Here is a 27,873-nt window from a genome sequence, read left to right on the forward strand (position 1 = left end):
CTCAAGACATGTGAAGAGGAGACTAAAATCTGTCAGAAATTTGAGGAACTTCGGAGTTATTACGTTGGTTTATATCCAAACGTCTAAAAACTTGGTAGATCCCTTCACAAAGGGTCTATCACGTAACGTGATAGATAATGCATCGATGGAGATGGGCTTGAGACCCACCGCATGAGTTGTCCATAGTGGTAACCCACTCTATGTGATCGGAGAGTGAAGTAGAAGTGGGAGACAAGCTGTTGGTCAGCTGAGAAGAGAGTATCCCTATATTAACTATCCCACTCCGTGAAGATGCAATACTCTCCTGATCTGCATGGCAGGTTGATACTTACCTTAATGTGTTTCAAGTGGCTTATTCGGGTAAGCAGAGATGTTGTCCTGCAGAACATCTTCTGAGGAACACATCTATATGAATTTGACTGTTAACATCGCAGTCTGTGAGAATTGGGTGTTCTCTAATAAATTCATGAAAAGCCCCTGGAGTACGACGTATACGCTCCACCCGCGGGGAAGCCTTGCGGCAGCCCAGTATCGGTCAAGAATTTGTGTGAGACTAGTCTCGCAGAAAACTTGTAGTTCAAGGTACAATCCACTATTTAAGTTGTGATCTAGTGTAGCATAAATCTCTAAGTGGAAGTTCAACTTCACAGTCTCCACTAAGCACCGGTATATAAACAATGTTCTGGAACTAAATGATGAGATGTGCCAATGAAACTTTGTGGGGAATTGTTGGAATTTTGCTAGTAGGCCTTTGGCCCAAAGCCCAATTAAAATTCTGAAATTCTCTTGGCCCATTCATGCACACATGTGAGTGGAGTGAATGAGGCTAAAGTTTAGTCCCACCCTGGAAGTTGAGAGAGAGTTGCACCTCTTTATAAGATGAGCTCTTCTACCACTTGTATGAGCATGAGAAGAGGAGACCTACACGCGCGCTCCTCCTCCTCGCTCACCTCGCCACGCCGCGCCGCGGGTTGCGGGATTGAGCCGAGCCGAGGACAGAGCTATGCATATTGTCTCGGACGTGGGGTTTACTCCCACGACCTACCCGACCCGCACTATATAGTCAGGCGGACGTCTACCCTAGCCGCCGTCGCTTCGTATGGTTTCTCACCACCGTTCCAGATCATTGCGCCGCCAAACAAGTCTTCTCCATTCCTCCTTTCGGCATGTACCGGGAGAAGGGATAGCAGGCCTCCGGAACCCCGCCTCTGGTGATCTTGTACGGGAGAGGGGCGATCAGATTTTTGAGGAGCACACTCGCGCGACTGCTGGCAGCGACGACTTCGCGAACGACGACTTCTTCCCCGACCTCGGCAACCTCATCCTCGACGACATGGGCGACAACGTCAACACCGGCGGTGCTGCTCCCGCTGCACCGTATGTGATTCTATCCTTCCTGTTCGAGATCGTGATAGAATTCATGTTTCTAGTATGTGCCCTAGATGTGATCTGTTCATCTGCTATGCTAGTTCGTATGATTAGTTTAATCTCTGCTACTGTAGTCATGATTTATTTTCTAATTATTCGGATTAAATCTCATAGTAACTTGCTTATATTTCCAACATGAAGAACAAGATTGGGACAAATTTATTCGGACGAAGAAAGTATTTGCAGCTGCAACTAGCATCGCCGACTTGCATGACCGTGACATTATTATACAAGCCTCCAAAAGCAAGTCCTCACGGGGTTTTGGCACAACTTGTGCGTTCGGTGAGACACGACCTGGTCTAAATCAGCGACTCCTGGCTAGTTTTTCAATTGAAAACAAAGAACGCGCACCAGTTCACTGATAAAGACATGCCCTCACATGACCCGATAGTGAGTGAGTGAATGAAATTCAGACACTACGAGAAAGCCAGATTTTATCCACGTGAAACAGAAAACAGCGGCTTGCATAACTTTACACAAGCCTCCAGAATCTAAAAAATAAAATAAAGCACACAAGCTTCCAGAATCTAAAGCAAATCTCCTCACGGGGTTTTGGCACAACATTCGGTTCCAGAAACTTCACAGATAAGATAATCATCGCCTTAGCGAAGCAGTGCACGTGAGCGTGCAGTGAAACCACCCCCCTTCCTTCCAAATCAAGCAATGGGTGACAGCCAGGGATCACAACAATCTCAGAGTACTCACAATTTTATTTGCCAAATACACTAGTAGTAGTAGTAGTAGTCAGGATGATGAACTGCAGGCGGGACGGCCAAACCGCACGACTCATTTATTGGCAGCACTAGCAGTACTACAAACTACACAAAGGACGGGCGGACGAGATTAACCGGAGCGGACGCGGATCGGCATGCGCCGGAGGGGGACGGATCAGTTGGCCGCCGGCTTGAAGGAGGTGAGCTGGCGGGTGTTGGTCCAGGACTGCTCGTAGACCTCGGCGACGTAGGGCGCGCTGTTGCCGGAGCCGTCGGCCGCGTCGACGAAGAGGCGGTAGTTCATGCCGGAGACGACCTGCTGCTCGCCGCGCGTGACCCGGCGGAACCGCAGCCCGTCGGTGGCCAGCCTTGCGTGCTGCTCCACCGCCCACCCGCCCAGCTCCTGGATGTGCGCGTCCCTCACGTCCGGGATGGGGCCCCACCCGCCGACCAGCGCGCCGCGGCCGCCCAGCGCCACCGCCGGGGCGGCGGCCGCGAGGCCCGCGACGAGGAGGGCGAGGAGGAGGAGGACGGGTCCCCGCGCCATGGAGATGACTGGAGACTGGTCTTGGGGGTTGGGAATTGGGAGCGGTGGTGGATCTGCTGGAAGCGTCGAAGGAAGTGATTGCGTGAAGGCGGTTTTGTTTGGGCGCACTTGGGTCGTGATGGCGAATTTATTGAACGGTCTTGGTGCCAAGGGCCCATGGGAAGTGGCGACAGGAGAGCGAACGACTTTTTGGACGCAAACAATGCACGTGAACGTGAACGCTGCATCTCATTCGGCCTCCCTATATGACTTTTTGAAGCTTCATAGGGCCCCTCGGCACATTCCAGAGTGCGCCAACGGTTTTTTCGGCGGTTTTCAGTTTCTTTATTCTAATTTTTTTACTGTCGGCAAGGAGGGCCAATATTGGACGCCTGCGTCGCGTGCGTCCAATAGTAGAGCTTTCCCCCAAGGGCACGCAAACGGGCCGGCCTCATTTGCAAACGGCGAATGTAAATCTTCATGAAGAAAATGAGGCGTGCGGAGTAGAACTCCGGACCTCAGGATACAGAGCACGGTTGATAGCGAGTCGAGTCGAGTCGAGCTAGCAAGTCTGCCGTGGTAAAACGCAGCGCTAAATTTTAAGTAGTAGTTATAGTGGCAGATTGTTCTAAAAAAATTTACAGTGGCAGATCCGTTGTTTTTCTCAAAATTTTCAACATTTCCTGGAGAAACTATGACAAAAATTTCTTAAAGAATTTGAATAATGTTTGAAGATGTGAACAGATTTCAAATTCTAATAAAACAATTAAAGCGAGAACAAATTTGGAGAAAATGTGATTTTTTTAAAACATGAACATTTTTTATACACTGAATTTTTTGTAATATACACCGAACAACTTTCACATACATAATGAACATTTTTTAAGATAAGTTGAACATTTATTGACATATGGTGAACATTTTGTAATATACAATGAACATTTTTTTAATACACAATGAACTTTCTGTATAATACGCAAAAAGGAGAAGAAAAAAGAAAAGGTAAACGGAAAATACCGAAGGAAAGAACTATAAGAAAAATCACAGAAAATAAAAAAATAAAAACATATTGTGGATAAAGAACAAAGCATGAAGAAAACAAACAAAGAAAAGAGAAAGAAAAAACAAAAATAAATAAATAAATAAATAAATAAAAGAAAATCCGGTTTGGAAGAAGGTTCCTAGATCCCTCAGCAAATAAAACAACATCGAAGTCATGGGCTGGCCCATGTGGACGCGACAGATGATGGCTCACTTCAGCAAAAGCGCATCTGTTTACCTCTAATGTGCACCCAATACCAATAGGTATTGTCGTTGGCAAAAGGACCCAACGTCTTCTCTACTATCTCTATCTCTACTAACTTAAAAATCTCTGTCTCTATACTTCTCCATATCTCTATATCAATACATACTAATATATTCCCTCCGTTTCTAAATATATGTTTTTATAAAGATTTCACTATGTAGACTACATATGAAGCAAAATAAATGAATCTATACTCTAAAATGCATCTACATACATCTGTATATGATCCATAATGCAATCTTTATAGAGACTTATATTTAGGAACGAAGGGAGTACGAAGGAAGATTCATACGTAAGTCCATCGGCCTGGCCGCACACGATCGAGCAGCCACCCGTTTACACATTGGCCTCGCTCATTTTCAGGTGCGGTTATGTCCCATCTGTTCCGAGGAAGAAGCCTACCTCGCCTACATAGCACCGCTGGTGGACCGACCAAGTAGGACGTGCATGTCATGTTGACGACAATCAAATTTAATTTTTTCCTTTTTAATTTCTTTATATTTTAAATGCATATACCACATAAAATTAAATTTATGTAATAACTTTAAAACCACAAATTTGAAAAAAAAATGTTAACATGATATAAAAAATTAGGTAGTGCAGTTTTTTTAAAATTAGAACTTTCAAAAAGGTGCGTAGGCTCATCTGCACCCGGTGAACAATAAAATAAGAAAAGAGCAGAAAAATAAAAAAGATAATCCTTTTTTTCCCTCCAAGATGCTCAAGGGCATGATGTTCGTGGGTGTTTCGACATTCGAGGTGCCAATAGCAAAAAAAATACAAATTCACGCCCCAAAATTTTGCAGAGACATCCCGCACAGAAGCAGAAGAGGTTCATGGGTGACGTCTACCCACTAGAAAATCATTTTCCATGGAAGTTTCGATGGGAGCCCAAGAATTCGTGAGATACTACTAGTAGTCCTCGCTGTAAAATGGCTGGACCTGGATGAACTAGGTACGAGACACTGTCAGAACTGCCCAAGAAGTCCATGGATTCCGTGGAAAGATGAAAGGGAGATCATTTTCTTGCTCCGCCCGCACGACACGGTGCGGAAGATACTACTCAAGGAAGCAGTACTACTCACTGCAAGGCTCCGGTTGCTACTTGACACACACGCCCGTGTAGTTTTCTGCCCGGCGTCTCCACGCCGCCAGAAGAAAAATCGTAACAATGGCGAGTTTTTATGGGCTGCGCGTGTGCTTCTTCAAGGCAAACACTGCAACCGTGGCAAAGGAACCATGCAGTCTATGCTAGCCCTTGGTCTGCTCCTGCTGCTGAGCATCCACGCAGAGATGGCCTTGGCGGCGGAAGACGGCCAGTTCGCCTACCAAGGCTTCGCGACGGCGAACCTTACGCTGGATGGCCTCGCCGGTGTCACGCCCAACGGCCTCCTGCTGCTCACCAACACGGAGACCCTGGGAAAGGGCCATGCCTTCCACCCTGCTCCACTCCGCTTCCTCCAAACTTCCACGAGCAGCACCGCCATGGCGCGGTCCTTCTCCACGTCCTTCGTGTTCGCCATTACTTCCAACTACGATGGGCTGACCAGCTATGGGCTTGCGTGTTGGAAATATGAGCAATTTACCAAATAATTTTATTAACAGAAATACTAGATAAAGCATGACTAATATAATAGAGATAAAACAAGTCATGCATTCTCACAGACAGAAGGTAAGTAGCTTCTGCATATATGAACCGTAGCCTATCATATCTGTAGCAGACAGTAGAACTAGTTGCATATATGAAGTAGAACCTAACATATTTAGAGCAAGTATTAGTACGAGAAACTGCGGCAGGATATCTAACAGAAAGAAGAACACATACGGGACAGCAGCAGCAGTAACACTGGACTTGCGGTCGGTGTCCTTGCCAGCCATGTCGTCGAGGAGGTTGTCCACGTCGGGGAAGAAGTCGTCGTCGGGGAAGTAGTCGTCGGAGTCTGGGGCGTCCGTGACGAAGGAGTCAGTCAGTAGTCGCGCAGAGCGCTCCCCAAAAACCTTATCACCCTTCTCCCGTACAGGACTCAAAGAGGTGCGGTTTCAGAGGCCCACTGTCCCGACCTGCGGTGCACGCCGCAAGCTGGGATGAGGAAGACAGCAGCAGCTCAGGGATTGGAACCGGTGGCGAGAGGAAGGAGAAGTTCTGGTGCGTCTCTCTAAGAGGAGCGACCTCCCTTTTATAGGCGCAAGAGAAGGAGGCGAGAGGCTGCGCCAGGACCTGAAGGGAACGCGGGAGACGAAACGAACAGACAGCAGCCGAAGGGTGCAACGTTCGTATTCAATATCCACTACAGCAAAAACTTTCCAGCTCCAGTATGACCTTTCGTATACCCGTAGTGCGTGGCAAAAATTTAGACATCGGCTCGGCTCATTCCCGCAACCCGCGGCGCGGCGCGGCGCGTCGTGACGAGGCGTGGCGAGGCGGACGGCGGAGGGGGATCGCGCGTGGATGTCCCTCTTGTTCTCATGCTCATACAAGTGGGGAAAAAACCTCCCTTATAAGGAGGTCCAACTCCCACAAAACTAGCAATGTGGGACTAAACTTTAGTAGTATCCCTTGCTTTGCACAAATGAGCTAAGTAGGCCTCTAGGATTTATTAGGAATTTCTGAAATAGTTATTGGGTTGCCCCTAATATAGACTAAATTCCAGCAATCCCTCACCAGATCCCAGAGGCACACAGAAATTTACCTTTGGTTCCAAAACACTGTTTTATATACTGGTACTGCAGTGGAGACTGTTAAATTGAACTTCCACCTAGAACTCTATGCTACACTAGTAAGCAACTTGAACAGTGGACTGGGCCTTGAACTACAAGTTTTCTGTGAATCTAGCTTCACATAAAGCCTTGACCGACACGTGGCTACCGTGGGTCTTCCCCGCGGGCGGAGCTTATGCGTCATACTCCGAGACCTTTCATGAGTTTTCTAGAGAGAACCCTACTCTCATAGATTGCGACGTTTAACAATCAGACTCATATAGGTGCGTTTTTCAAAAGATGTTCTGCATGACAACATCTCTGCTTCAAAGAGTCACTTAGAACACATTAAGATATACATCAACCTGCCATGTAGATTAGGAGAGTATTGCATCTTTATGGAGTGGTATTTTAACAGTAAGGGTACTCTCCTCCCAGTTGACCAACAGCTTGTCTTCCACATCTAATTCACGGGATCTCCGATCACAAAGAATAGGTTACCACTGTGAACAACTCATATTGTGGGTCTCATACCCATCTCCCTCGATGCATTATCTATCACATTACGTGATAGACCCTTAGTAAAAGGATCTGTCAGATTTTTAGATGTTTGGATATAATCCAATGCAATAACTCTGGAGTTTCTCATTTTTTTGACAGACTTTAACCTTCTCTGAATGTGTCTTGATGACTTCATGTTATCCTTTGAGCCGCTCACTTTCGTGATCACAGTTTGATTGTCGCAGTTCATAAGAATACCCGGTACATGTTTCTCAACAACCGGCAAGTCATTCAAGAGCCGGCGAAGCCAATCTGCTTCGACCGTAACTGTATCTAGTGTTGTGAGTTCTGCTTCCATTGTTGACCTCGTTAAGATGGTCTGCTTGCAAGACTTCCAAGAAACAGCGCCACCTCCATGAGTGAATACATAACCGCTCGTGGCCTTTATCTCATCAGCATCTGAGATCCAGTTTGAGTCACTATACCCTTCAAGCACCTTTGGGTGCCCAGTGTAGTGAATTCCATAATTTGCAGTGCCTTTCAAATAACGCAAAACTCTCTCTAGAGCTTTCCAATGCACGTCTCCTGGTTTTGAGACAAACCGACTCAGTTTGCTAACAGCAAAAGAGATGTCAGATCTTGTAGCACTGGCTAAGTACATAAGCGAGCCAATAATCTGAGAATACTTCAATTGGTCTCTAGCAATTCTTCGATTTTTTCGAAGCAACACACTAGCATCATATGGTGTTGGAGAGGGCTTGCAGTCACTGTAGCCAAAGCGACTCAAGATCTTTTCCACATAGTGAGATTGAAGCAATGTAATCCCACCATCATCGTCTCTCAACAACTTGATGTTCAGAATGACATCAACCACTCCTAAATCCTTCATCTCAAAACAACAAGATAGGAAATTTTTGACCTCCTTAATAACATTCAGATTTGTTCCGAAAATCAGTATGTCATCAACATACAAGCAAAGGATAACTCCCTCGCCCCCACCATGGCGATAGTACACACATTTGTCAGCTTCGTTTACAACGAAGCCTGCAGCTATTAAAGTTCTTTCAAACTTCTCATGCCACTGTTTGGGTGCTTGCTTGAGTCCATACAAAGACTTCAGCAATTTGCACGCTTTTCCTTCCTGAACATCTAGTACGAACCCATCTGGTTGTTCCATATAACTTTCCTCGTCCAACTCTCCATTTAGGAAAGCAGTCTTAACATCCATTTGATGAATGAGAAGACCATGTGAGGCAGCTAGTGAAAGTAGAACTCGAATAGTGGTCAGTCGAGCCACAGGTGAGTAAGTATCAAAGAAGTCTTCACCTTCCTTTTGGGTATAACCCTTAGCCACGAGCCGAGCCTTGTACTTTTCAATAGTACCATCAGGCCTAAGCTTCTTCTTGAATACCCATTTGCATCCTATAGGTTTGCACCCATAAGGACGATCAGTTATCTCCCAAGTTTCATTCGCTAAGATGGAATCCATCTCGTTACAAACCGCTTCCTTCTAGTAGTCAGCATCTTCAGATGCATAAGCCTCTGAAATAGAACTGGGAGTGTCATCTATGAGATACACAAGGAAATCATCACCAAAGGACTTTGCAGTCTTCTGTCTCTTGCTCCTAGTAGGAACTTCATTGTTCTCCTCCACAGGACTTTCAAAGTGTTCCATCGAAATGGCAGGTTCGGTAATTGTAACTGGCTCCTGATTCGATGAACTAGGCATCTCCTGATTAGATGAGGTAGCCATATCCTTCATGGGACAGATATCTTCAAAGAAAGTCGCATTATTCGACTCCATGATCGTACCGACATGTATGTCAGGTACCTCAGATTTTACAACCAAGAATCTATAGCCAATGCTATGAAATGCATATCCCAGGAAAACACAATCCACAGTCTTTGGTCCAAGCTTCCGCTTCTTTGGAATTGGAACATTGACTTTCGCCAAACAACCCCATGTTCGTAGATAAGAGAGTTTTAACCTTTTCTCCTTCCATTCCTCGAATGGAGTTATCTCTTTGTTCTTTGTGGGAACTCGGTTTAGGACATGACATGCAGTCAATATCGCCTCCCCCCACCATGCCTTGGAGAGACCCGAAGTGTCTAACATGGCGTTAACCAAATCTGTTAGAGTACGGTTCTTTCTTTCGGCCACCCCATTTGACTGAGGTGAATAGGGAGGCGTCCTCTCATGGATTATACCATGTTCCGCACAAAAAGCATCAAATTCATTGGAAAAATACTCTCCACCACGGTCGGACCTAAGCCTCTTGAATTTTTGATCAAGTTGGTTTTCCACTTCAGCTTTATAGATCTTGAAAAAGTTCAAAGCCTCATCCTTAGATTTTAGAAGATACACACGGCAATATCTAGTGGAGTCGTCAATTAACGTCATGAAATATTTCATTCCACCTTTTGTCAAAACACCATTCATTTCCAATAGATCTGAATGTATGAGCTCTAGTGGTGCAAGATTTCTCGTTTCCGCAGTCGTGTGAGACTTATGAGGTTGCTTAGCTTGCACACAAACTTGACACTTAGATCCCTTGACGATGGTGAAACTAGGAATTAAGTTCAACTTCGCTAGTCGCGACATGCAACCAAAATTAACATGACAGAGACGTGAATGCCACACATTGGATTCACTATTGTTGCAAATATGATTAACAACTTTATTGCAAACGTCTGATAAGGATAAACGAAACAGACCTCCTGACTCATAGCCTTTACCAACAAAGGTTCCATACTTGGATATTACAAATTTATTCGACCCAAAGACAAGCTTGTAGCCATCTCTACATAGAAGAGATCCGCTAACAAGATTTTTATTGACGGAGGGGACATAATGCACATTCTTCAGCCGCACGATATTTCCCGAAGTAAACTTCAGATTGACCGTGCCAACACCACGAACAGAAGCACTTGAACCATTTCCCATCAGCACGGTTAAAGTCCCTACGGTCTGATAAGACGAAAACATGGAAATATCACCGCATACATGCACATTAGCACTCGTGTCAATCAACCAATCAGGAGAATGACATACTGAACGAATAGTGGGAAATATACCATACCCATCATCCTTCATGTCAGTGTCTCCAATCTCAACATTAGCGGTCTTGCCGCCTTTCGCAGGGTGATGCTTGTCATAGCGATTATGGAAACTAGGAGCCCAATGATCAGGATCCCCACACACATGACAGACACCTTTCTTCTTGTCATTCTTCTTCTTGAAGTTCGTGTGTTGCACAACCTTGTTCTTCCCATCAAACTTTGCTTTACCATCAAACTTGCCCTTGTTCTTGAACTTGTGGGGCTGGAAGTTCTTCTTCTGTACCAGATTGGCACTAGATCCTCCCTCAATACCTCGAGCACGCGTGTCCTTTGCTCTCGCCTTTTCTTCCACATCAAGAGTGCCAATGAGATCCGGGACGGAAAACTCTTGTCTCTTATGTTTCAGTAAGGTAGCAAAGTTCCTCCACGAAGGAGGAAGCTTAGTGATGATACCTCTGGCAACAAACTTTTCTGGTAATATACAACTGAAGTGATCAAGTTCTCTCGCAAATGACTGTAACTCATGAGCTTGCTCAACCACGGAGCACTCTTCAGTCATCATGTAGTCATAGAACCAGCATCCGAGACCCCAAACTTGGCCTCGAGTGCATCCCACATATCTTTTCCATTATCAATTGACGCATAAGCATCAACTATGTTCTCACCAAGAACACTCAAGAGAGCAGCCTTAAACAGAGTATCCATTTTCTGAAAAGCTTGTGCCTGTTGAGCATCAAGCTCTCCTTCAGGTTTGCCAAGAGTGGCGTCATAGCAACTCATGGTCTGAAACCATAAGACAGCTCTCACGCGCCACCTCTTATAGTGGATACCCTCAAACATAGGAGGTCTCATGGAAGCAGCAAAACCACTTAGTGTAAATTTGAAAGTGCGTTATATCGACTAGAGGGGGGGTGAATAGGCGATTTTTATGAAATTCTTCACTGAGGAATTTGCTGGTGAGGAAATTTCTTAGCGAAGAACTACTAGCAGCGGAATAAGTACTCAAAAGTAAACACAACAGAATACAAGCATAGTCATCATGATGAAATGAAGACAGGCACAGAGTACAGGAAGCGTAATCATAGGATAACACAGGATGAAGACAAACAGACTGAAGAAATTGAACTGAGGAAATTGAGAAAGTCTTCAGTCAAAGTCTTCAAACACAGATATGAACAAACATACAGCACAGTTATGAGGAAATGAAAGAGTTGAGGAAATAGAACCAGTAAGCTCGGTGAAGACAATGATTTGGTAGACCAGTTCCAACAGCTATCTCAGTTGTACGTCTGGTTGGAGCGGATGAGTATTTAAACTCGAGGACACACAGTCCCGGACACCCAGTCAAGGACACTTAGTCCAAGACACCCAGTCCTCACCGTATTCTCCTTGAACTAAGGTCACACAGACCTCGTCCAATCACTCATGGTAAGTCTTCAGGCGACTTCCAAACCTTCACAAACTTGGTCACTCGGCGATCCACAATTCCTCTTGGATGCTATAGACCATGATGCCTAACCATCTGGAAGAAGCACAGTCTTCAAAGATAACAAGCGTCAGATGCACTCAGGATCAATCTCTTCAGTGATGCTCAATCACTTAGGGTTTGTAGGTGTTTGGGTTTTTTTTTTGGTTTTTCCTCACTTGATGATTTTCGCTCAAAGTCCTCGGAGGATGGGTTGCTCTCAAATGACAAGTGTCAGTTTCTCTCGGAGCAGCCAACCAGCTAGTGGTTGTAGGGGGCGGCTATTTATAGCCTAGGGGGCAGCCCGACATGATAAGACATAAATGCCCTTCAATGTTATGACTGTTAGGTGGATAGATATTTTGGGACAGCTGGAGCATAGCACAGCAACGGTCGGAATTTTGAGTAGTAAAATCCTCAGGGCTATCATGTTCCTCACTGTGTAGGCAATCCGCACTGGAGAATTCCTAACTCCTCAGTCAGGACAAATTCCTCAGAGACCAGAAGAACTTCGTCTCTGTCACTGAAGAAATTGACTGAACTATATGAGATTTCCAATGGCTTCACTCGAAGGGATTGGTAGGTGTAGGATTTTGAGTTGAGCATCACACGGAAATTTTTCCTTAGTATTTCGTCGACCCCCTTTAACAGTACGGTGTTTCCTATGACTCAAGAAAGAGAAAAACAAAACTATGAACACGAAAGTCTTCAAGCTTCATATTTCTCGCATGAATATCAAGTCTTCACGGACACACCAATTTCTTCACTTTCAAAGTCTTCATGAAAGTCTTCAGAAATACCAAAATCTTCAGTCGAAGATATTCATTTTTAGGGGTCGACTTTTCCTGTAAATACCAAACTCCTCATAGACTTATAGACATGTGTACACTCACACACGCATTAGTCCCTTAACCTATAAGTCTTCAATACACCAAAATCACTAAGGGGCACTAGATGCACTTACAATCTCCCCCTTTTTGGTGATTGATGACATAGGTTAAGTTTTCAACGGGGATAAACATATGAAGTGTAAATACTGATATTGAGGAATTTGATTGCAAGATATAGAAGAACTCCCCCTGAAGATGTGCATAGTGAGGAATTTGCTTTTGAATCAATGCACACTTGAAGAGTTGAATCATGGAGATCTCCCCCTATATCTTGTAATTCATACATGCATTTAACATATAATATGAAGAATTTGAAATGCATGATGAAATATGGTGCCTGGTGAAATTCAGCATGCGTGCAATAATATTTAACAAGGAATAAGCATGCAGAATAGTGCATCAAGAGTATCAGAGCATAGTGCATCAAAAGTATCAGAGCACCATCGGGTTTAAGATTACAACTCGATCCAATAAAGTTTCAGAAGAACGAGAGTTGTAACTTAGCAGATAAAAAACGCCCATATAGTAGACCCGCTTGAAGACTAACTCATATTTCTCCCCCTTTGTCATCGAATGACCAAAAGGATCGAAAATGAGGACTAACGCCCCTGAAGATAATCATGTTGATGAAGGAGCGCCAGCGTTGTTGGGGTCGTTGGTTGATGTAGGCCCTGCCGCAGTGTCGTCCAAATCTTCGTGTTCATCAGTGTCGCGTGATGAAGAATATGAGCTGGCCACCAGAGAAGGAACCTTGACCTTCTTGAATTTCTTCGGTGGAGGTGCAGACCAGTCAAAATCTTCATTAAGACCCATGTTCTTCAGATCTTCTTCACCATACAGATGTGACAGGATTGCCCAGGTGCGATCGAAGACTTGATGGAGGTAGTAGTGGTTTTTCTTCACTGCATTGTGTGTGGCAGTCATGTTGTGAAGAAGTGAGCCAAACTGACGCTTAAACCATTTGTGATTTCGATCCACCTTCTGGTGAAGACTAAGCAGAAGTTCACAATCAGTCATCACGCGCGGAGCAGTGGCTTGAGGAGTGGACTTAGGTGCATTGGCAGAGTCATGTGTGGCAGAGTCATCATTGGTGGAATAAGATGCAGCTTTGCGAAACTGACCATCCAATGGATGAATGCCTTCATCAATTACAGCTGGTGCCTTGCCCTTTCCATCAACTGAGGAATATGTCTGCTTGAGGACTTCAATTGGGGGCAGGTAGCTGAGATGGTTCTAAAAATCAGCTTTGTAGTTGAGTGAAGACCTTGTCCTGAGGAATCTCATGATCCAAGGTGCATAAGGCTTCAGCTCAAACGGAGACAGTGCAACATTGGCCATAGTCCTCATGAAGAAATCGTGATAATTGACAGGAATGCCATGAACGATGTTAAATACCAGATTCTTCATGATGCCAACAATTTCCTCATCAGATGAGTCGTGGCCTTTGATAGGACTAATTGTCCTCGTAAGAATACGATAGACAGTTCTGAGCACGTACAACAATTCATTCACGAGGAATTTGGTTCTTGGTGCTTGACCTGGCTTCAAAGGTTTCATCAGCACCTGCATGTAATGATGTGTGAGCTCAGGTTCACTGTAGATGCAGCAAGCTTCTTCAAGGGGAGGACTGAGTGGTAGAGCACGAAGCAATTCAAAGGCTGGTGCAGTGTAGTGAGTGTTTTCAGACATCCAGTCCAGCACCCATGAATTCACATCTTCAGCATCTCCGGTGATGTGCAGTGTTGCATAGAATTGAAGAATCAGTTCTTCATTCCAATCACAGATGTCAGAGTAAAAGTTGAGCAGCCCAGCGTTGTGAAGAACACTGAGGACTGGTGCGAAGCACGGCAGAGATTCCATATCCACGTGAGGAATATGCTCATGGTAGAAAATCTTCTCCTTGTTGAACAACACTGAGGAATAGAAATTGGCTTGACTAGAAGTCCAGAAACGCCTCTTCCTAATGCGAGCAGAGTCATATGGGTTGTAATCTTCGAAGAATACATGCTCGCCGAAGAAATCATCCGCCTTGAACTTTTGCTTGCGTGAGAATGGATCCTTTGGCTTCGGCAGAGGAGTTTCAGTGAGTTGCATCACGACCTCAGGAATCTCAATCGCAGGTTCTTCAGGCTGAGGAATTTCTGGTTCCTCCTCAGTGACAGTCTGCGTAGTTGGTTGTTCAACAGCAGCAGTTTCTTCAGCGCTAGTGGCTGGAATTTCCTCATGGACAGATGCAGTGGGATGAGTTTCTTTAGAACCCATGTGAACAGTTTGTGTGGGGGACTGAGGATTTTGATGTAGAGGGGTGAACATTGGAGAGTTTGGATGCTGACTTTCCCAGAATTCATCACTGATTACGGGTGTGGAGCAGCCAATGTCCACATCATCATCTTCCATTTCTTCAACGCCAGCCTCTTCAGCTGTGAACTGAGGCACATGCAAGGAGATGATAGGTGTTGAAGGGATCGCATCCACTTCAATTTCTTCATCCAATGGTTCATACGAAGCAGCAGAATGAGTTTCTTCATCAGATCCGCTGGGGATCACATATTCTTCATCAAAAGGAACAAGGTCCTTTGATGCCCTGGTTGAGATGGGAACAACATCAATCGGATGTGCAAAAGAACTTGTCATAGGCTTCATTTTCTTCGGAGCTGAAGCAGCTGATGCTTTTCTTTTCTTCACTGCAGCACGCTCTACAGCCTTGGTCTTCTTCACATCCAATGCAGATGGAAGGATTGGAGTTGAAGTTGGTGCAGGAGCAGCTGAGGAATCTAGTTGATTTTCTTTAGGCACAACTGATGCAGTTGCCCTGAGTTCTTCAGTTTCTTCAGGCACACCACTAGTGGGTGCCCTGGTAATTTCTTCAGCGGCTGGAATGCAGTCATCAGCCTTGGAACTCACATTATCTTCAGCAGCCTGATTGTCATCAGCGATGCTGTCATTTTCTTCAGTAGGCTGAGCAGATGCTTCATCCTAAGGAATTTCCTGTTGCGTTGGGGCTGCAACATTGGAAGTGAAGTTATCCGCAAGTTTCACAAAACGAACCTTGGCTCCAAGCCCATCAGCGCGATATGCTTCAAAGTCATCACTGAGTTTCTTAATCTCAGTCTGAGTAGTGACAAGTTCTTCAGTTGTCATAGAAACAACGTTTTTCTTCAGATAGCGCTCTTTCTTGTACTGCGCTTTCTTGATCTGCCTGGCCTTCTCAAATTTCCACTTTTCTTCTTGAATGAAGTGGGTCAGCATGTGACTCTGGCCAGGAGTCAGCTTGAAGTCAGGCAAGGGAGTGTTGGGGTCCTTGTGCCAATCATCAATGTAGTCGAGGATCAGCTTGGGATCCAAAAGCAGTGGCACCTCTGATCCTTTGGCTCTAGCGGCCCTGACTTGCCTGTCTCTGATGATTTCTGCAAGTTCATCATCATCAGCTTCGTCTTCATCAGACGGCACTTGGAAAGCGACTTGCTTCTTTTGAGGACTTGGGCGTGGACCTCGTCCAGCAGTGGCCTTTGTCTTCAGCAGTGAGGGGCCAGCTGAGGAACTTGGTGCAGCTGAGGAACTAGCTGAGACACCTGAGGCAATGGAGATGCCGGCAGTCCTTTGGCATGAAGCGAGATGCACAGGTGCTGAGGATTTGGTCGGAACAGCTGAAGGCTTTGGCGGAGGAGCTGAGGACTTTGGAGGAATAGGAGCAACATGAGGAATTAGCCGTGAGGGCTTTGATGATTCTGGCCGTGAGGGCATTGCTGAGGAAGCACTTGGCTTGCGCGCAGGCTTCTTTGACATAGCCTTCTTTGGCTTGACAGCAAGGACCTCAGCAGAGGCAGCAGCAGCAGCAGCAGAGTCTTCATTAAATTTCCTCACTACTTCTCTGGCTTGCTTAGCCAGCTTGGCTTGGCGCTTGGCCCATTCATCAGGATAGTCCTCACCGCGCTTGAGGCTGGTGGGATCTGCTATTTGGCCAGGTGCCAATGGAGCTCTTGGGTATGGAGGATTGAGTGCGAATTTCTTCATATACTTAGGAGTGACATATCTGTACTCCCTCCATTCTCTTGGCCATCTCCTCTCTATCTTCTGAATGCGCACTTTGCGCTCATTCTTGATTTCCTCAGTAGGTGTGCAGTACCCAGCATATATGTCATTAGGGATTTCAAACACTGTATTTACCGCATGCCTCTTTCCTCCCTTCTATGGCCTTTTATCATCAGCCATTTTCTTTAGTTGAGGAATTTGAACAATCGAATTCTCTGAAGAAGTATGCAACTTTTCTTCGAGGAACGCTACAAATGAGTTAAGTTGATGAGAACCTAGTGATTCAGCAGCTGACATGTGTACCTGTGAACAGAGTATAGTTGCGAGGAATTTGGAGAGGTCATATGCGTTCTCAGAAGGTTTTTCAAAATGAACAAGTTTGAGGAATTTGACCAGATGAGTCTTGAAGATTTTCACTAAGCGTTCTTTGTCTTAGGTTCCAGAGTTGTATAGATCGAAGATCCACACAATTGAGGAATCTTGAAGAAAAATGATGCTTAGAGAAACGAATCAAGAACAGATGACTTTATGAGGTGTTCAGTGTGTGAAGATATGAAGAAAAACACTTTTGAAGATTTTGTAGATAATCTTTCGAATCAACGAGGGAAGTAAAAGTAACTTTTATTTACCCTGGACGAAGAACACGATGAACTGGAGTGAGGAGATGTGAAGTTCGTCTGTGCAGATCTTCCACGCCCTAACTTGGCGGAGGAAGACGGCTACGGCGGCGGCAGAGTGAAGATGTCCACGGTCGGCGCGAGTACGTCAGCGACGAGGTCGAGGCAGTGAAGCTCTTCCTCACCGGCGGCGATGAAGTAGCGGCGGCGCTAGGGTTTGAGAAGCTCGAGCTGGAGAGAGAGGTCGAGCGGAGTAAAAGAAGTGAGGAAGGGAAGGAGGGGTATTTATATCCACGGTGAAAAACTGCTCGCCCGAAGAAATTGGACGAACGTGCCCCTGACTCTTCTCATTCACATGACATGTGTCACCCATGTAGTGAGAGGTGGAGATCGTGTTAGATCGTGGGTGAGTGGGTAAGTGTATCGAGGGATGCGGAACGGTTTGAGCAGCAGAACCGAAAATTTCGATAAGATAGGTTTTAAAGTTCCGTTCGCAATTTCTTTAGCTGACAAGGACATAATGAAGATTTTGAACGAGTTTCAAATAGAATGCACATGAAGAATTTGTGAACAGATTGGATTGAGTATAGCATAGAGGGGAAGGGTCCGATCACATTCACTTAGCAGAAAACCAACTTGAAGAAACAGCAATAAGTGAATGGTGTAGAGGACATAAAATCATATATATAGCCAATGAAGAAAAACGACGGAACCAGTGAAGACTATGCAAAGTTGAAGAATATGAATAGTTTGAGGAATTTCAACTTTTGGTGGTGGCGTGACCCACCGTATAAGAATGATGATTTCAGACACCGCGTACAATTATCATAGGGTTCTGAGAATCAAATTCTTTGTTAATTTCTTAACACTAAGAGTGTTATTCTTCATTGATTGAAGAAAAATGTTTCTTCATGTGTTGCACATCAAAGTCATCAATTTTGCATAAGTGTTAGGATGAGTGTCCTTTTCAAAGAACATTCGAAGACCCTAAGATATTTAGCTCACACCGCAACTTGCTAAATCTCTTCTCATCCAAGGGCTTTTTGAAGATATCGGCTAGCTGTTCTTCAGTCTTCACATGCTCAATAGAAATGTCGCCCTTCAACACATGATCACGAAGAAAATGATGATGAATCTGAATGTGCTTTGTCTTCGAGTGCTGAACTGGGTTGTGAGAAATCTTGATGGCACTCTCATTGTCATAGAAGAGAGGCACATTCTTCATGTTGACGCCGTAGTCCTTGAGAGTTTGCTTCATCCATAGCAATTGGGCACAGCAAGAACCAGCGGCAATGTACTCAGCTTCAGCAGTAGATAGAGATACGCAGTTCTGTTTCTTCGAGGACCAACAGACCAAAGATTGTCCGAGGAAATGACATGTACCAGATGTTGACTTGCGATCCACACGATCACCAGCATAGTCAGAGTCAGAATATCCAACAAGATCAAAAGCCGAGCCCTTGGGGTACCATAATCCAAGTGTTGGTGTGTGAGCTAGATATCGAAGAATATGCTTCACAGCCTTATGGTGTGATTCCTTCGGTGCAGCTTGAAATCAGGCACACATGCAAACACTAAGCATTATATCTGGCCTAGATCCACATAAGTATAATAAGGAACCTATCATGGAGCGGTATACCTTATGATCGAAGTAAATACCATTTTCATCAGTGCACAAATGGCCATTTGTGGGCATAGGAATTTTGACGCCTTTGCAATCTTGCATGACGAATTTCCTCAGTACATCCCTGAGGTATTTCTCCTGAGATATGAATATGCCATTGTGTTGTTGACGAATTTGGAGACCTAAGAAGAATTTCAACTCTCCCATCCTAGACATTTGATATTCTTCACTTATCATATAGGCAAATTCATCACTATAACGTTGGTCAGTACAACCAAAGATAATATCATCAACATATACTTGGCACACAAACAATTCACCATCATAAGATTTAGTGAAAAGAGTAGGGTCGAGTGAACCGGGTTTGAAGCCTTTCTTCATGAAGAGTTCCTTCAAGGTATCATACCAAGCCCGTGGGGCCTGCTTGAGGCCATAGAGGGCCTTGTTGAGTCTGAAGACTTTGTCAAGATTCTTTGGATCTTCAAAACCTGGGGGTTGAGCAACATATACTTCTTCCTCAAGCTTACCATTGAGGAATGCACTTTTCACATCCATTTGATATAGAGTGATATCATGATGGCTAGCATAAGCAAGTAATATGCGAATAGCCTCAAGTCTAGCAACAAGTGCAAAAGTTTCATCGAAATCAATTCCTTCAACCTGTGTGTAGCCTTGAGCTACAAGCCGTGCCTTATTCCTCACCACAAGGCCATTTTCATCTTGCTTGTTGCGGTAGATCCACTTTGTGCCGATGATATTGTGCTTGCGAGGATCTGTACGTTTGACCAGTTCCCAGACATTGTTAAGCTCGAACTGATGTAATTCCTCTTGCATGGCCTGAATCTACTCAGGCTCCAGAAATGCTTCATCTACCTTAGTGGGCTCTGTAATAGAGACAAAAGCATACTGCCCACAAAAGTTAGACAAATGTGAAGCTTTTGAGCGTGTGAGAGGACCTGGCGCTTTGATGTCATTGATGATCTTTTCAACTTGCACTTCTTTTGCAATGCGAGGATGAGCTGGTTGTCATTGAAGAATTTGATCAGCGCTTTCTTCAGCACCATTTTCTTCAGCATTTTCTTCAGGTGCATTAGCTCGACGTTCTTCATGTTCTGGAATGAATTCTTCAGCAGATTCTTCAGTAGGAATGACATCCTCAGTAGCCTTGAACTTGATAGTTTCCTCAGGTGCTGGTTCATCTATCACAGTAGGTAGGTGCTCTCTTTGCGAGCCATTAGTTTCATCGAACCGCACATCTACAGTTTCAACAACTTTGTGAAGAACGTTGTTGAAGACTCTGTAGGTGTGCGAGTCCTTTCCGTAACCAAGCATAAAACCTTCATGTGCTTTCGGTGCAAATTTTGAGTTGTGATGAGGATCTCTAATCCAACATTTAGCACCGAAGACTTTGAAATAACTTACATTGGGTTTCTTATCAGTGAGGAGTTCATAGGCAGTCTTTTTGAAGAATTTGTGAAGATATACTCTGTTGATGATGTGGCATGCAGTATCAATTGTCTTAGTCCAGAAATGACGAGGCGTTTTGTATTCATCAAGCATAGCGCGAGCCATCTCAGCAACAGTCCTATTCTTGCGCTCAACGACGCCGTTCTGCTGAGGAGTGTAAGGAGCAGATAACTCATGAGTGATACCAAGTTCATCAAGATAGTCATCGAGACCAGAATTCTTGAACTCAGTGCCATTGTCACTTCTGATGTGCTTGATCTTCACACCAAAGTTGGTTGAAGCCCCCGAGGAAAATTGTTTGAAGACTTCCTGCACTTCATGTTTGTAAGTAAAAAGGTGTACCCATGTGTAACGAGAATAATCATCAACAATAACGAAGCCATATTGAGATGCTTCATTTGAGATAGCAGAATAATGATTAGGACCAAAGAGATCCATGTGAAGCAATTCAAATGGGCGAGTGGTGGTCATGATAGTCTTCACTGGATGCTTGGCCTTGGTCATCTTCCCAGCTTCACAGGCTCCGCGTAGGTGATCCTTGAGGAATTTGACATTCTCGATGCCAATGACATGCTTCTTCTTCGCAAGCGTGTGCAAATTCCTCATGCCTGCATGACCAAGTTGTCGATGCCAGAGCCAGCCTTATGAAGCTTTTGCAAGTAAGCACATGGCTGGTTGTGGTCCTGTAGAGAAATCAACAATATACAGGTCTCTTCTCCTAAAGCCTTCGAAGACTTTGGAATTGATAGCTTCCATAACCACAACACAACGGTACTTGCCAAAGACAACAACCATATCAAGATCACAAAGCATTGAGACAGACATAAGGTTGTATCCTAAGGACTCAACAAGCATGACTTTGTCCATGTGTCGATCCTTTGTAATCGCAACCTTACCTAGACCCAATACCTGACTTTTGCCTTTGTCAGCAAAGATAATATGCTTCAGATGCGACGGAGATAATGGAGCATCCATCAATAGATTCTTGTCACCAGTCATGTGGTTTGTACATCCACTATCGAGGACCCACTCAGTGGCTTTGGGTTGATCATCCTGCAGATGAATTAATGCATCTTACAAACTCATATACTTCATCAGTGAAGAATATGACATCAATTCATTAGATCCATTTCATCAAGTAAAAGAACTAATAACGCAATATGAGGACGTGAGAAATGAAAGTTCATTTCTTCATGGTTAGCCTGCGTCCTTTCAGGCATGCTCAGGTCTCCAGCAAATTCTTCAGACGATTACGTGCATCTAGAGACCTGACCCTGCAGAAGAGATTAGTTCTTTTTCTTCACCACCCACATCTGAAGGGATGGCAAAGAGTTCATCATTCTGCGAGCTCCATACGATAAGGATGGCATAGAAGCCAATCCATTTCGTTTCACATAAGATGGGTTAGAGTAAGCATATGAGTAAGCAGAGAAATTCTTTGAGGACTTATGGACATAATGATTTGAAGAATAATGCACATATCCATAATCCTTAGATCTTCCCTGCGAAACAGACGGGTTAGCATGATTATGTTTATATGAGGACTTTGATCCATATGAGGAATTTGGTCCGTATGAGGAATTTGATCTGGGGTTCCTATTCTTCACAGGTGGCGTCATGATGACATTCACCTGAAGATTTTCAAGGCATCTTTTGGGAACCCAGATTTTCTTCATAGGGGAGCCGTTCCTGCAGTTAGTGCCAATATATCTAGCAAATACTTCACCATTCTGGTTTTTGAATAGCTTATAGTTGGAGTAAATTGACTCATCATCAGAATGAGAAGATTCACATGCAAATCCAGATAAGTTAGATGGATCAATTGGAGGTCCCTTTGCAGCAACCCATGTAGTTTTGGGGTACTGCTCAGGCTTCCAATATGTACCATCAACATTGAGTTTCCTCTCAAAGGCGAGACCCTCTTTCCTAGGGTTCCTGTTGAGGATCTTCTTTTTAAGCACATCACAAAGAGCCTGATGCCCTTTGAGGCTTTTGTACATGCCTGTCGTTTACAATTCCTTCAGCCCTGCATCGTCAGTGATACTAGCAATGTCCTCAGATGAGGAATTAGTGATAGCAGAGGCATGTGAAGAATTTGAACCATTAGCAGCATTTGAACATTCAGGTGAAGAATTAGCAGATTCACGTTCAATGCACTTCAAGCATGGTGGAACAAATTCTTCCTGAGAAGCGCTGATTTGTTGAGTAAGTAATGAATCACGCTCCTTTTGAAGATCTTCATAACTCACTCTTAGCTTCTCAAGGTCTTGCTTTCTTTGAAGAAATTCATAAGAAAGCTTCTCATGATCCGATAAGAGAGTGTTATGTTGATCTTGAAGGGTGTCATACTTAGTATGAAGTCTCTGAAGACTTTCAGCCAAAGCTTTTGACTGATCCATTTCCTCACCCAACATATCATCGCTCTTGTTTAGCATACAGTGAGCTTTTTCCAAAGCTCTTTGTTGTTTAGTAGCAAGGGAAGCAAGTTCGACATAGCTAGGTCCAAATTCATCACCAGATTCATCATCACTGGACTCGGATAGGTAGCATTCGGTTACCTCAGCATCTTTTACCATAAGGCATGATGTAGAAGATGATGATTCTGGTTCGAATGTCATCGTTTTGAGAGATTCCTTGAAGTCCTCAAACCAAGGATGATGACAAGTTCGATGACCTTCATAGACCTCAGAGAGACGGTCCCAGATGAGCTTCGCATGATCAAGATACATGATATTCCTGAACTGATTTTGTGACAGACTGGAGCAGATGACATCCTTCGTCGTGAGGTTGAGAAGAGTATACTTGCGAATGTCATCAACATCCGCCATCTTACACAGATCAGTCAGGCCAATCTCAGTGACAGTCCACAACTCGCTGTTCATCGCCATGAGGCGTTTCTTCATCATGGCCTTCCACCTGGGATACTCGTGACCGTCAAAGATGGGGCATGTCACCTTCGTCATACCTGCAGTTGACATAACTAAAACTCCAGGCGGTTAAACCAAAATCACACAGAACAAGGGAGTACCTTTCTCTGATACCAATTGAAAGTGCGTTATATCTACTAGAGGGGGGTGAATAGGCGATTTTTATGAAATTCTTCACTGAGGAATTTGCTGGTGAGGAAATTCCTTAGCGAAGAACTACTAGCAATAAGTACTCAAAAGTAAACAACAGAATACAAGCATAGTCATCATGATGAAATGAAGACAGGCATAGAGTACAGGAAGCGTAATCACAGGATGAAGACAAACAGACTGAAGAAATTGAACTAAGAAAATTGAGAAAGTCTTCAGTCAAAGTCTTTAAACACAGATATGAACAAACATACAACACACGGTTATGAGGAAATGAAAGAGTTGAGCAAATAGAACCAGTAAGCTCGGTGAAGACAATGATTTGGTAGACCAGTTCCAACTGTTGTCTCAGTTGTACGTCTGGTTGGAGCGGCTGAGTATTTAAACTCGAGGACACACAGTCCCGGACACCCAGTCAAGGACACTTAGTCCAAGACACCCAGTCCTCAGCTTATTCTCCTTCAACTAAGGTCACACAGACCTCGTCCAATCACTCGTGGCAAGTCTTCAGGCGACTTCCAAACCTTCACAAACTTGGTCACTCGGCGATCCACAATTCCTCTTGGATGCTCTAGACCATGATGCCTAACCGTCTGGAAGAAGCACAGTCTTCAAAGATAACAAGCGTCGGATCCACTCAGGATCAATCTCTTCAGTGATGCTCAATCACTTGGGGTTTGTAGGTGTTTGGGTTTTGGGTTTTTTTTGGTTTTTCCTCACTTGATGATTTTCGCTCAAAGTCCTCGGAGGATGGGTTGCTCTCAAATGACAAGTGTCAGTTTCTCTCGGAGCAGCCAACCAGCTAGTGGTTGTAGGGGGCGGCTATTTATAGCCTAGGGAGCAGCCCGACATGATAAGACATAAATGCCCTTCAATGATATGACCGTTAGGTGGATAGATATTTTGGGACAGCTGGCGCATAGCACAGCAACGGTCGGAATTTTGAGTAGTAAAATCCTCAGGGCTATCATGTTCCTCACTGTGTAGGCAATCCGCACTGGTGAATTCCTAACTCCTCAGTCAGGACAAATTCCTTAGAGACCAGAAGAACTTCATCTCTGTCACTGAAAAAATTGACTGAACTGTATGAGATTTCCAATGGCTTCACTCGAAGGGATTGGTAGGTGTAGGATTTTGAGTTGAGCATCACATGGAAATTTTTCCTTCGTATTTCCTCGACCCCCTTTAACAGTACGGTGTTTCCTATGACTCAAGAAAGAGAAAAACAAAACTATGAACACGAAAGTCTTCAAGCTTCATATTTCTCGCATGAATATCAAGTCTTCACGGACACACCAATTTCTTCACTTTCAAAGTCTTCATGAAAGTCTTAAAAAATACCAAAATCTCCAGTCGAAGATATTCATTTTTAGGGGTCGACTTTTCCTGTAAATATCAAACTCCTCATAGACTTATAGACCTGTGTACACTCACACACGCATTAGTCCCTTAACCTATAAGTCATCAATACACCAAAATCACTAAGGGGCACTAGATGCACTTACAAAATTGCCTATAATAAGGTTTTTGGATTGTTGGAAATATGAGCAATTTACCAAATGATTTTATTAACAGAAATACTAGATAAAGCATGACTAATATAGTAGAGATAAAACAAGTCATGCGTTCTGATAGAGAGAAGGTAAGTAGCTTCTGCATATATGAACCGTAGCCTACCATATCTATAGTAGACAGTATAACTAGTTGCATGTATGAAGTAGAACCTAACATATTTAGGGCAAGTACTAGTACGAGAAACTGTGGCAGGATATCTAACAGAAAGAAGAACACATACGGGATAGCAGCAGCAGTAACACTGGACTTGGGGCCGGTGTCCTCGCTAGCCATGTCGTCGAGGAGGTTGGCGACGTCGGGTAAGAAGTCATCGTCGGGGAAGTAGTCGTCGGAGTCCGGGGCGTCCGTGACAAAGGAGTCAGTCAGTAGTCGCGCAGAGTGCTTCCCAAAAACATTATCACCCTTCTCCCATACAGGACTCAAAGAGGTGTGGTTTCGGAGGCCTACTGTCCCGACCTGCGGTGCATGCCACAAGCCGGGATGAGGAAGACAGCAGCATCTCAGAGATTGGAACCGGTGGCGAGAGGAAGGAGAAGTTCTGGTGCGTCTCTCTGAGAGGAGCGACCTCCCTTTTATAGGCGCAAGAGAAGGAGGCGAGAGGCTACGCTGGGAGCTGAAGGGAACGCGGGAGATGAAACGAACAGACAGCAGCCGAAGGGTGCAGTGTTCGTATTCAATGTCCACTACAGCAAAAACTTTCCAGCTCCCGAGTGACCTTTCGTATACCCGTAGTGCGTGGCAAAAATTTAGACATCGGCTCGGCTCATTCACGCAACCCGCGGGACGTCGTGACGAGGCGTGGCGAGGCGGGCGGCGAAGGAGGAGCGCGCGTGGATGTCCCTCTTGTTCTCATGCTCATACAAGTAGGGAAAGAACCTCCCATATAAGGAGGTCCAACTACCACTAAACTAGCAATGTGGGACTAAACTTTAGTAATATCCCTTGCTTTGCACAAATGGGCCAAGTGGGCCTCTAGGATTTATTAGGAATTTCTGAAATAGTTATTGGGCTGCCCCCAATATAGACTAAATTCCAGCATTGCGTTCGTGGTCGCTCCAACCTTGAACCACTCAGCATCGAGCGGCGAGCAGTACCTGGGCCTCCTCAACACAATAAACGGCACGGCGAGCGACCCCATCTTGGCGGTCGAGCTCGACACCATCATGAACGTCGAGCTCCACGACATCGACAGCAATCACCTCGGCATCGACGTCAACAGCCTCATCTCACGGCAGGCCAGCCCGTCTGGGTACTACAACAACGAGAACGGGGCCTTTCAAGAGCTGAGGCTCAATAGCCGCCGACCGATGCAGGTCATGGTTTTCACTTTTACTATGATTTCATTAGTTCAATTATTCAATGATTATGGTAGTAGACATAAATTCAAATTATTTTGTTGACCTTTTCTAAATACTTGGTTGGATCTCAATCAAATTCAAGTGAAAATTTTGGTCCTTTGTCCAAAATGAAAATTGAAACCAGCGATTTCGGCTATGGCTGAAATATTTCTAAAAATGAAATTCAAAACCATGTGCAGGTGTGGGTAGACTACGATGCCCAGTCTAGCCGACTCAACGTGACATTAGCACCCGTCCAAGTACCAAAGCCCAGGAATCCTTTACTCTCTGAAGTCATTGATCTCTCCACTGTCATGGCGGACACGATGTACATTGGTTTTTCGGCGTCCAGAGGTTATGGCCTAGGCATGCGCCACTATGTCCTTGGATGGAGCTTCAGCATGGACGGGGCTACCCCGCTGCTAGACATCTCCAAGCTACCCACCCTGCCATGCATGGGTCCCCAGTCTCGCTCCAAGATGTTGGATGTCGTGTTGCCACTGGTCGCGGCTTTGCTTGTCATTGCAGTGCTAGCCATGATCTTCTTCTTCTTCTTGTGGCGTCGGCGCCAATTCACGAAGGTGCAAGAAGATTGGGAGGACGAGTTTAGCCCACATCGTTTTGCATACAAGGATATATTTTATGCCACTGAGGGGTTTTCAAGTAGGAATTTACTTGGTGTAGGAGGATTTGGAAGAGTGTACAAAGGAGTGCTTTCTGCCTCCAATCTGGAGGTTGCGGTGAAGAGAGTGTCACATGATTCGAAACAAGGACTAAGAGAGTTCATTGCTGAGGTGGTGAGCATTGGTCGTCTCCGCCACCGGAATCTTGCACAGTTACTAGGCTATTGCCATCGAAAGGGTGAACTTCTCTTGGTTTATGACTACATGGAAAATGGTAGTCTTGACAAATACTTGTACAATGGAAACAAGCCAACTCTACAATGGTCTGAGAGGTATCGAATCATCAAAGGTGTTGCATCAGGTTTGTTGTATCTTCATGAGGAATGGGATCAAACCGTCATCCATAGAGATATAAAGGCTAGCAACGTGCTCTTGGACAATCAGTTGAATGGGTGGCTAGGTGATTTTGGTCTAGCAAGGTTATATGACCATGTCACGGTTGCTAAAACAACACATGTGGTGGGCACCATGGGATACCTTGCACCCGAAGTTATACGCACTGGGAAGGCAACACCCTTAACCGATGTGTTCTCATTTGGCGTTTTTCTCCTAGAGGTCGCATGTGGGCGCAGGCCAATTAGCATCAGTAAGGATGTCACACAAATAGTGTTGGTCAACTGGGTGCTTGAACGTCACCGCAAGGGCTCAATTCTCGACGCGGTAGATCCACGGCTCATGGGGAATTTCAACATAGAGGAAGTCACTCTCGTGCTCAAATTAGGTTTATTATGCTCCTACCCATCATCCAGTGCAAGGCCTAGCATGCGGAAGATCGTGCAATACTTGGACCATGGCCAATCAGTTCCCGACCTGTCTCCAACCTACATGAGTTACAACACTTTAGCAATGATGTAGAATGAAGGGTTCGATTCGTA

The 27,873-nt window shown here is 44.8% G+C and overlaps 2 protein-coding genes across 2 annotated transcripts; one reads left to right on the plus strand and one right to left on the minus strand.

The window, feature by feature from the left end:
• Positions 1-1,951: 1,951 nt before the first annotated feature.
• Positions 1,952-2,878, minus strand: LOC119353449 (cysteine proteinase inhibitor 8-like). The gene has a single exon (XM_037620074.1). The coding sequence runs from the start codon at positions 2,686-2,688 to the stop codon at positions 2,317-2,319; it is 372 nt and encodes a 123-aa protein (XP_037475971.1). The 5' UTR covers positions 2,689-2,878; the 3' UTR covers positions 1,952-2,316.
• Positions 2,879-5,212: 2,334 nt separating this feature from the next.
• LOC119359034 (L-type lectin-domain containing receptor kinase SIT2-like) lies at positions 5,213-27,853 on the plus strand. Its single transcript, XM_037625388.1, has 3 exons — positions 5,213-5,529; positions 26,015-26,291; positions 26,516-27,853. Exons 1-3 carry the CDS (start codon positions 5,213-5,215, stop codon positions 27,851-27,853), a joined length of 1,932 nt encoding a protein of 643 aa, XP_037481285.1.
• Positions 27,854-27,873: the final 20 nt, after the last annotated feature.

The sequence above is a fragment of the Triticum dicoccoides genome, chromosome 2A (assembly GCF_002162155.2).
Source record: "Triticum dicoccoides isolate Atlit2015 ecotype Zavitan chromosome 2A, WEW_v2.0, whole genome shotgun sequence".
NCBI classification, from domain to species: domain Eukaryota; kingdom Viridiplantae; phylum Streptophyta; class Magnoliopsida; order Poales; family Poaceae; genus Triticum; species Triticum dicoccoides.

Coding starts and splice junctions, on each gene's coding strand:
- LOC119359034 (XM_037625388.1), top strand. CDS start 5,213: ATGCAGTCTATGCTAGCCCTTGGTCTGCTCCTGCTGCTGAGCATCCAC. Junction 5,530..26,014: donor GATGGGCTGACCAGCTATGG/GCTTGCGTGTTG, acceptor ACTAAATTCCAG/CATTGCGTTCGTGGTCGCTC. Junction 26,292..26,515: donor ATAGCCGCCGACCGATGCAG/GTCATGGTTTTC, acceptor AACCATGTGCAG/GTGTGGGTAGACTACGATGC.
- LOC119353449 (XM_037620074.1), bottom strand. CDS start 2,688: ATGGCGCGGGGACCCGTCCTCCTCCTCCTCGCCCTCCTCGTCGCGGGC.